This window comes from Aspergillus niger (assembly GCF_000002855.4).
Source record: "Aspergillus niger supercontig An04".
Classification (NCBI taxonomy): Eukaryota; Fungi; Ascomycota; class Eurotiomycetes; order Eurotiales; family Aspergillaceae; genus Aspergillus; species Aspergillus niger.
This window is the reverse complement of record NT_166539.1, coordinates 664,215-673,301: the sequence shown is the minus strand read 5'-3', so window position 1 is coordinate 673,301 and position 9,087 is coordinate 664,215. Positions and strand designations below refer to the sequence as shown.

Genomic DNA, 9,087 nt, shown 5'->3' with positions numbered 1-9,087 from the left:
CTGGAGGCTGAGGCTGCTGGTCTTCCCTTCTCGTCTGGTGGCGGTGCTGGCGAAGCAGCCAAGAAGAAGTCCGCTCAGGCTAAGAAGATCGCCTCCAAGAAGCGCAAGGAGGAGGAAGAGCTGGAGAGACAGAAGATGATGATGAGCCGGAAGAAGCGCAAGCTCCTCGAAAAGATGATGTACTCGAACAAGCAGAAGTCTGAGGAGGCTGCCAAGCTGCGGTCCAAGAGGAGAAAGCTTGAGAAGGAGGGCCAGAAATGAAGTTAGGCACATAAAAGTTGGCTTTTCTGTGACAATAGAATGATATCCTGCTGGGATTTGGAAGCATTCCTATATTGGCGTCTTGAATCTTGTATTTACCATAGCATTCAGTTAGAGTGTTGTCTAATAAGTATACACGTCTACCGTTTGATCCAAAATCTGTCTGCTGTAAGATTCCTGCTAGGTTCTAGTAGAATGAAGAGCCATTTCAGGTTCGATATGGGTTTAATCTTTGAGGATTTGGATGGGGATAAGATTGGATATCGGTTCACATAGTACCAAGATCAGACTAACCACCATTACACATCGACTACATGCATTCTATCTTATTTATTTCATGCTCAACTTATGGCTAGTTATGATTCAGGGGGTTAGTAAAAAGAAAGTAGTGGGCCTGTCGCGATGCCCAGTAGACATGTATCAAGTCACGTGCTTTCGACTTTTTCCTCTTGATCCGCACCATTCATTAAATCTTCCATCAACAGTACCGATTTCTCTTCTTGGAAGTCCACAGTTCAAGTCTGATTCTACTGGCTGTATGAAAACTCAAATGCAATAGATTGGCGTCTCTATTTTCCGAAGATAAGCTCGCAGCCACACCGCCAGTCTTGATGATCATCAACCGAACGACCATCTAGATAGTCGCTATCTAGCGGGATTTGCTGCATATGGGCCTGAACCTCATGGGCCCCTAATCTATCAACCTATGTACAGAAAATCAAGCCAACTTCTCTATAAGCACCAATACTGAGGCATGTCCTCACTTTCAGGCGCGCGCTTTAGCCCGCCGCAGTCAGCGCAACCATACAGGTCCATTTTCGGAGGTCCGAGTAGCCAAGATGTTGCCGATCTGGTACCCTACCCAGAAACCCAAACTGGGGCCGGAGATAGCCAGGAAGACCTTGACGTGATCATGGAAGAGGAGCCGATTGAGAACGATCACTCGGACGCTACTTACGTTGAGAGCAATGACGATGAGCAATCTGGTTCAGATGCGGACAGCTATGCATCTGTTCCTCAGTCACCTAAAAAGCAGCAGCAGCAGCAGCAGCAGATGCTCCAAAAAGTGACTGAGCGTGACCGCCAGCGTGATTCAGAGACCCGTTCGGCACATTCGTACCGTCCTAACAGATTCCGCGGGCCTGAATCTACGTGGAGAAGATTGACTGCCGAAGATAGACAGAATGCTCAAGCTCTGGAAGATGTTCGAGCCCGAGATCTAGCTGCACATTTGTACAATGCTTATGCGCTCCGAGTCCGGGCGCGAGAGATAGCGAGACGAGCGACGGAGACAAATGAGCAACTGCTGGATGAGATGGATACATTTGCTCCTCCGAAGCGTTGGACCGCGTGGCCTCTACCTTCGACTGAGGTGCCTAGACCGGATGAGGAAGTGCGGAAAAGTCTCGACGATGCTTGGACACTGAGAATGCAGCCAGATCCTCGACCAAGTGCCGAACTAGAGGAATCTGTCATGGCGTTCATGTTACGGACGGCAAAGGAGAGGTTCATGGCCAGGGAATGGGATTATCAGTCGAAGCCATTTACATCCCATCGAAGAAAAAGATCAGCGTCTCAACACGAGACGCAGGATGAAAGTACCGCATGGGAAAGCGAGCGCGAAGGTGCGGATGGCGTTCCATTACGCCCAGCTGTCCAGACAGATGACGATAAATCAAGACGACAACTACGCCCACTCACTCGGAACATACTCTCGCAGTTTGACGAGCTTCTCATGGGACTTCATCGTGCCCGGAAGGGCGGAGTGGCAGCGGATGACAGCTCCGCAAGTGACTGGCAGACCGATACTGAAAGTGTGATCTCTGGCTCATCACCTCGGAAGAGAAAAGTCAATTCTCAAAGAGCGAGAAGTCAATCGAGAGGAAGAAAACGGACCCGACGGTCATCCTTTAAGAGCGGATCGAGTGACGCTCGTTCTCGTAGTACACATGTATCAAGCGGGCCGGAGTCAAGCGTACACAGCTCCTCTCAAGCAACCTCAAGATACAGATCACAGTCACAACATTCTTCCCGCTCACGAGGCCGATCCGTCGGTAGTGATCGTCGACGGTCCGCCAGTCGTGTTCGCCTCGGGATACGGGATTGGAGTGAGGTGTTGGGAGTCGCCTCCATGATAGGATGGCCGCCAGCCGTGGTGATGCGAACAGCACAGAGATGCGCAGCCTTGTTTGGCGAAGATATGACGTTCCAGGTCCTCAAAGAAGGGAAGGTCAAGCAAGATATAGGAGACGACGATACCAAGATATGGAAATACGAAGAAAGCGAATCAGAACTTGAAGTTCAGACTGATCTTGAGCCTGAATCTGAGGCCGAGGCGGAAATTTCACAACCCTCCCGTTCTCAGAGCAGACGACCACGCTCTCGTGCCGCTTCCACCAAGGGAGGCTCGACATCGCGAGCCAACAGTACGGCGCCTGAGGACGCCGGGGATGGGTCCCGACCAAAAGGCAAAGGAGAACATCGCAAGCAGGATTTGGTCTGTCCTATCCGGGCGTGTTCCAGGCATAGCAAGGGCTTCTCGCGGACATGGAATCTCAATCTGCATATGAAGCGCATGCATCCGAATTACCGTTCCAGAAGCGATGGCAGATCGTCGACTGGCACGCGCGGTGAGAATGACGTTGATAATGAGTGAAATGGTGGTAGACTAATCAGATATGGCCAAATGGCTTATGTGTATATTTCTTGGGAATAATGACTCCCAACTGGCGCTGTATAGATCGATAATACGCATTGTAGATATCGTAATATATGGGTATTACAGTTACAGGTTCGGAAGTCTAGTGTTCTCCCATTGGTGCGTGCTCCGGAGCTGCCGTGTAGCAATTCGGTTATTGGCTACTGTCACCGAAGCCAGGGATAGCATATCGATATGGTATCCTACTTACGTTAATGTAATATATGAAGATACAAGAGCAGCAAAAGTTACCCAAGGCCTGAAAAGCCTTCAATTCATCCTCAATTTTTCTCAGAACTATAGATTAATAGCCAGGTAACGCATCAATCCCCTTGCACCAGACAGCAACCCTGTAGTGCCGTGGCGGCGCAACCGAAAGCTCCGGATGACGTCTACCCACGTGACCGGCAGGTCCCCCGCTTGAAGGGCGCCGGTAAGATTCACGCCGCATTGCCATCACTAGAATCCACTGCTAGTTCCGAGAATAAATAGCTGGCCTTGTCCGGAATTGATTGGAAATCTCTCTAGAGTCCTGTTGAATAGCAAACTGCTGAAAGTGGTGGTACACCGATCCAAAAACACGATTCCCTCCCAGACAAACCGAGGTCTCCCCGCACCGAACTTCGGAACGAAGAGCGAGAGAGAGCAGCTGGAGATCTGCTCGTCCACACGACCCGCTCGCTGGGTGTGATAGATTACAGTGCATCAATCATGGAGAGATTTATTCGTCCAGTTTCCCGGCAGCTCTTGAGACCGCGCCTTCGTTATCCCTTTGCCATTCCTGCTCCTATCCACACTAAACGCCTAGTTTCCACCATGGGTTACACTGTCCCTCCGGTTCGTGCTTCTGCCTTTCATTTCTCATTCATGAGAATTATTGCTAATGTCCTGGCTATTATATAGCTCAAAGACCAATCCCTCTTCATTCAAAAGGCATACGTCAATGGCGAGTGGGTAGATGCTCAGTCCGGACAGACCTTCGAAGTCCACGGTAGGCCATGCACCACCTTCCACAACCAAACCGAGTGACCAGCTATACTCATCACAGGACTACTTTCAGACCCTGCCTCCGGAAAACTCATCGGAACATGTCCCGAATTCTCCGCCGCAGACACCGAGAAGGCCATCCAAGCCGCCAAAGAAGCCTTCCCCAAATTCCGCACAACCCTGTCCCGCGAGCGCGCCCGCATGCTGCGCAGATGGTACCAGCTCATGATCGACAATGCCGACGACCTAGCCACCCTGATAACCTGGGAAAACGGAAAGCCGCTCACCGACGCCAAAGGCGAGGTGAACTACGCGGCCAGCTTCTTCGAATGGTTCAGCGAAGAAGCTCCCCGCATCTACGGTGACACCATCCCATCCTCCGTCCCCGGCAACCGGGTCATGACCCTGAAGCAACCCGTCGGCGTCTGTGGTCTCATCACACCCTGGAACTTCCCCGCCGCCATGATCACCAGGAAGATTGGTCCTGCCCTCGCAGCCGGCTGCACCGTCGTCGCAAAGACCCCCGGTGAAACTCCCTTCACAGCCAACGCCCTCGCCGAGCTGGCCCACCGCGCCGGCATCCCCAAGGGCGTCGTCAACATCGTCACCGCATCCCAAAACACGCCCGAGGTCGGCGAAACCATCACCACCCACCCCGAGGTCCGCAAGGTCTCCTTCACCGGCTCCACCAACGTCGGTAAGCTCCTCATGAAGCAATCCTCGTCGACCATCAAAAAGGTGTCCTGGGAACTAGGCGGCAACGCCCCCTTCATCGTCTTCGACGACGTCGAGGACCTCGACGCTGCTGTCGCCGGCGCTGTGGCCTCCAAATTCCGTAGCTCTGGACAGACCTGCGTCTGTGCAAACCGGATCTACGTGCAGCGCGGCATCTACGATGAATTTGCCAAGCGCTTCGCAGAGAAGGTCAAGGGCTTCAAGCTGGGTGCTGGCTTCGAAGAAGGCGTTACCCACGGTCCTGTTATTCACGACCGCGCCGTCAACAAGGTCGACGAACACGTCCGCGACGCTGTATCCAAGGGCGCGCAGGTCCTGACGGGTGGTCAGAAGGCCGCTCACCTTGGTCCTAACTTCTACGATTTGACTGTCCTCACGGAGATGAACAAGGATATGCTTGTCGCTTCAGAGGAGACATTCGGCCCTGTCGCGGGACTTTTCCCCTTCGAGACGGAACAAGAAGTTGTCGACCTGGCTAACAAGGCTGAGGTTGGTCTGGCGGGCTACTTCTTCAGCAGTAATGTTAAGCGCATCTTCCGTGTTGCGGAGGCGTTGGAGGTCGGTATGGTGGGTGTTAACACGGGGCTTATTAGTGATGTTGCTTCGCCGTGAGTATACCCTTGTTTTGTTTGTTCCTTAGATTGTCGTTGTTGAATGTTGCTAACTGTTTGGTTGAATAGGTTCGGTGGTGTCAAGCAGAGCGGCTTTGGCCGCGAGGGCAGCAAGTACGGTATTGATGAATTCTTGGTGGTCAAGAGTGTTACTTTTGGAGGAATTGAGCCTCTTCAGTAGGCCATGGGTAAATAAATTGGGGTATTAGATTGGTTGGTTCATGGATTTCTGGGAATGGGGTTTCTTCAATTTATGCACTAGTACTTTATATATATTATGGAGCCATGACGGAATGTATCATTTCAACTTTCATTCACACGCATAGTAGCACACACACACACACACACACACACACACACAAACCACTACGTTGAAGTATCTCCTCCTTCATACCCTCTACATCAATCATCACGAAAAGTCCTACTAGTAGTACTCTGAACTAAGCCAACCCCCCACACCTTGCCCCTTTCCTAAAATTCTCCGCCGTGGAAGTATTCCACCCCCACCAAAACCCCAAATACTGGCTCTCATCCTCAGGAACTTCGCACTCACTCACATAACTCGGCAACTGTCCCACGAAACTCGAATACTCCTGCAACGGGCACGAAAACCCCGGCCCACTCTGACACTCCTCCAACGGCACCACAGCCTCATTGAGGACCAACCGGACGAAGACCCCACCCGGCGCGAGAGCGGAATCAGTGCAGTTCATTCGCTCTATTATGAGACGGCCGCCCATCGGGACTATGTTTTGGACGGTCCAGGCGGATGGGGGAAAGGGGATGCGGGTTTTATTGAGAGGAGTGGCGGGCGTGGCGATGCCGAGGGCGGTTATTATAGGGGAAATGTTGCTGTCGTGGGCACTTTTCATTATGATATGTTAGTGGAGAGGGATGGAAGGGGGAAGGGGGAACTGGGGGAAAGAGGGACTGTAGTACAAGTTGAAGAAGAGAGGGCCGGATGATGAGGGGCCTTGTTGGAGGAGGGTGAGGGTTGCGTTTAGGTAGAGGGCGCCGAGGGCGCTGGTGTATTTGTTGCCAGGGCTGTTGGTGTCGTTATCATTGTCGTTAGTAATTGGGTGTTGATGTTGTGAGGGTGTGGCTGGAGCTGGGGAAGGGGGGAGACGTACCCTGAACAGTAGTAGAAGTTGACGTTCCACAGGTGGGCGAAACTGATCCATTCGTCTGTGGTGAAGACGTCGATCCAGGGTGATGAGGAGCGAGTGTTGAGCTCGTAAGCGGTCATTACTGTTCATTATCAGTGATTGGATGGCTTAAATGAGTGTAGATAAGGTGGGGGTATATACGTATAAGTGAGTATACATCTGTCCAGTTTAGGTTGAGACCCTGATACTGGGCGTTCAGTCTGTCCGCAGCGACATCGAACTGAGGCAGATAGTACGGCATATCGCCACAGATGCTTTGTGCATCATCGTCCTGTTTATGACATGTTGGTGTCAGACTATCTGCGCCCTGATCAGTGGATTCGGAGATGATATTGAGCGCTGCCTTGGTCGCGTAGGTCTCGTTTCCGAGGAATCCTTGTCCGAACTTCTGCGCTGTGCTGATGACTCGTTGAAAGTCCGCAGTGAATAATGGGAGAATGGATGACTCGTTATAGAGGTTTCCGTAGCGTTGGCGGTACGCCTTGCCATGATTGTATGCGTCATTTAGTCCTGCATAGGGCCCTGTCGAGGTCTCCGCCTCGTAGCAGTCGGATGGGACGAAGTAGGTCCAGTTACCCAGGAATGCTAGATCGCCGCTGCTGTAGTTGCCTGCAAGGGAGTCGTTGATTTTCTTCAGGGTCTGTTCGATGGAAGTCCCTTCTCCTGTTGTGGGATATCGTTCACCATGTCTTTTTATCATGATAACTTGGTCAACGGAGCATTGTGCTGGAGGGTCCCGACTAATCCCGTATGATATGCGGTCCACGTAGGGACCACGAACGCCGTCATATTCGAGGAAGTTATCGCCGTCAAAGACTTGCTGGGAGATGAGTGAGTGTGAAAAAACGGACGAGCCGGTCAGCGCAGTGGCTGCTGGGATGGACCCTAGACAGACGATTCCTGCCCAGAGCTGTACCATGACGATGACTGGGAGCACTAGAGTAAGGGTGTAGCTCGTAGTTTACTTATTCAGGTTTCGACATCCATGTGCCTGCACATTCCAGAGCTTGAGATTCGTTGAAAATGACTTCATTCAGGTATGCTGATGCAGGTGGTTAAAGGGGGTCTGATGGCGATTAGACGATCAGTGGAATGCTATCTTTGACATCATTCGAATATGGACGAGTCTAGGAGCACCCCTTGCATGCTGCCTCGGGAAGAAATGCAAATTGTGCGGAGTCGATCGCTCAGTGACTTAAGCACGGCTTCCAACCTGATCATGAAGAGGAATACCCCGCATATGTCGAGGAGGCGAGGATGCAAGACAAGCAGATCATGGAACCGTGGGATCAGGCAGTGTCGCGTGAGAATTCCGCGCATCCGAGGTACAATTGACCCCTCAAACAACCACCAAGATATCAATTCACCCGGGAAGAATGATTCGAAGAAAGAGAATTTCAATATATAGACACAATTAATGTACAAACAATGCAACAAAGCGCCTAACCAAGGAGTTGGTCGTATCCCATAGCAAATGCGCGGCTTTCCCAATGTCGAGACCCAGTAGTAGTAGCCGTATACCCACAATACATCTATCCACGATTTGACTACCGCCGTCGCAGTATCAGGCAGAGGTCATGCAAGTAATGCTAGCTCTTCCATCGGCTTCAGTTGATGTTCAATGCAAGCAAATCTCGTTCGAAGGTACGCTCATTCTCTCATGCTCTCACAATCGTTTCCACCAATCTATTTCCCTTGGCGCTGCTTGTGCTTCGGGTTCTTGGAGCTATTTTGCAGAACGAAGATGTCAGCGATCATGCTATAGTGCACTTGCAGCTTGCATCGATGTGATCTTACCAGATAATGTAGACGCGGTTCTTTCTCCGCACAGGCTGCATTTTCACTGTATTAGCATCGTTCCGACAGATAAAACGCAAACTCCTGCTAAAGCTAACTTCTCCAACAAAAGAGAATAAATCCAATCCAACTAGATCATGGCATACCTTGCAGCCATCACACAACCGCTTCACCGATGAGCGAGTCTTCATTCCCCGAACCTGCTCAACCTGTCTCAATGTTGACCCCACACTAGCAACTCCGACATTGTTGGTCTGCTTTCCAGAGCGCAAAAGGCGAAGGCCATTGCCAAGGGAAAGGCGTGCGATTTGCGAAAAAGGGCGCGAAACAAGAGCGGCGGACCGGCGAGAGAAGGAGGGGAGAATTTGACGGAGGGCACCGGTCGAAGCCCCGAAGACGGAACGGAAAGACAGCATGGTGTCGGTTGGCGGATAGATGGTAATTCTATAGCCGCCGAAAATCTGCGAGAGAATGGAGGATCTCGAGGGAATCTAGACTCGAGACAGCTAAATTGGCACCTCTCTTCCTCGAATGTTCGGAATCCCTTCGGAGCAAATGCTGGCCGGAGTTACTGTACCGCCGAGATCCGATGTCCGACCAATCATGTTAGACTGCGACTATTCCGAAGCATCTACTATAAACTACAGCCAGACGATGATTAGTTCGGAATAGCTAATATCAATCATTTATGGTGTCAGTATCATGCTTCATTAGAGTATATACGAAGGAAACCCCAAACTTAGGTACACAATTCTATCTTCCCCATGCCCAACAGAACGCCTAAACATTTCAAGCAAAATCCATCAATGGCCCACACTGTGTTTTCTAGAAA

The 9,087-nt window shown here is 51.2% G+C and overlaps 5 protein-coding genes across 5 annotated transcripts; 4 read left to right on the top strand and 1 right to left on the bottom strand.

The window, feature by feature from the left end:
• Positions 1-261, top strand: An04g02630 (uncharacterized protein; the record flags this gene model as incomplete). The annotated part of the gene is made up of 1 exon (XM_059747379.1): positions 1-261. A coding segment is annotated over one exon (261 nt), but the record flags the coding sequence as incomplete, so codon positions are not given.
• A 754-nt stretch (positions 262-1,015) lies between these two features.
• On the top strand, positions 1,016-3,451 carry An04g02620 (uncharacterized protein; the record flags this gene model as incomplete). Its single annotated transcript, XM_059747378.1, has 3 exons — positions 1,016-2,891; positions 3,022-3,176; positions 3,275-3,451. The coding sequence occupies 3 exons, from the start codon at positions 1,016-1,018 to the stop codon at positions 3,449-3,451; spliced, it is 2,208 nt and encodes a 735-aa protein (XP_059606906.1).
• A 324-nt stretch (positions 3,452-3,775) lies between these two features.
• On the top strand, positions 3,776-5,473 carry An04g02610 (uncharacterized protein; the record flags this gene model as incomplete). The annotated part of the gene is made up of 4 exons (XM_001401592.3): positions 3,776-3,796; positions 3,863-3,950; positions 4,020-5,289; positions 5,362-5,473. The coding sequence occupies 4 exons, from the start codon at positions 3,776-3,778 to the stop codon at positions 5,471-5,473; spliced, it is 1,491 nt and encodes a 496-aa protein (XP_001401629.3).
• Positions 5,474-5,680: 207 nt separating this feature from the next.
• On the bottom strand, positions 5,681-7,377 carry An04g02600 (uncharacterized protein; the record flags this gene model as incomplete). The annotated part of the gene is made up of 5 exons (XM_059747377.1): positions 5,681-5,687; positions 5,752-6,144; positions 6,232-6,336; positions 6,423-6,540; positions 6,600-7,377. The coding sequence occupies 5 exons, from the start codon at positions 7,375-7,377 to the stop codon at positions 5,681-5,683; spliced, it is 1,401 nt and encodes a 466-aa protein (XP_059606905.1).
• A 658-nt stretch (positions 7,378-8,035) lies between these two features.
• An04g02590 (hypothetical protein) lies at positions 8,036-8,917 on the top strand (the record flags this gene model as incomplete). The annotated part of the gene is made up of 3 exons (XM_059747376.1): positions 8,036-8,102; positions 8,185-8,245; positions 8,521-8,917. The coding sequence occupies 3 exons, from the start codon at positions 8,036-8,038 to the stop codon at positions 8,915-8,917; spliced, it is 525 nt and encodes a 174-aa protein (XP_059606904.1).
• Positions 8,918-9,087: the final 170 nt, after the last annotated feature.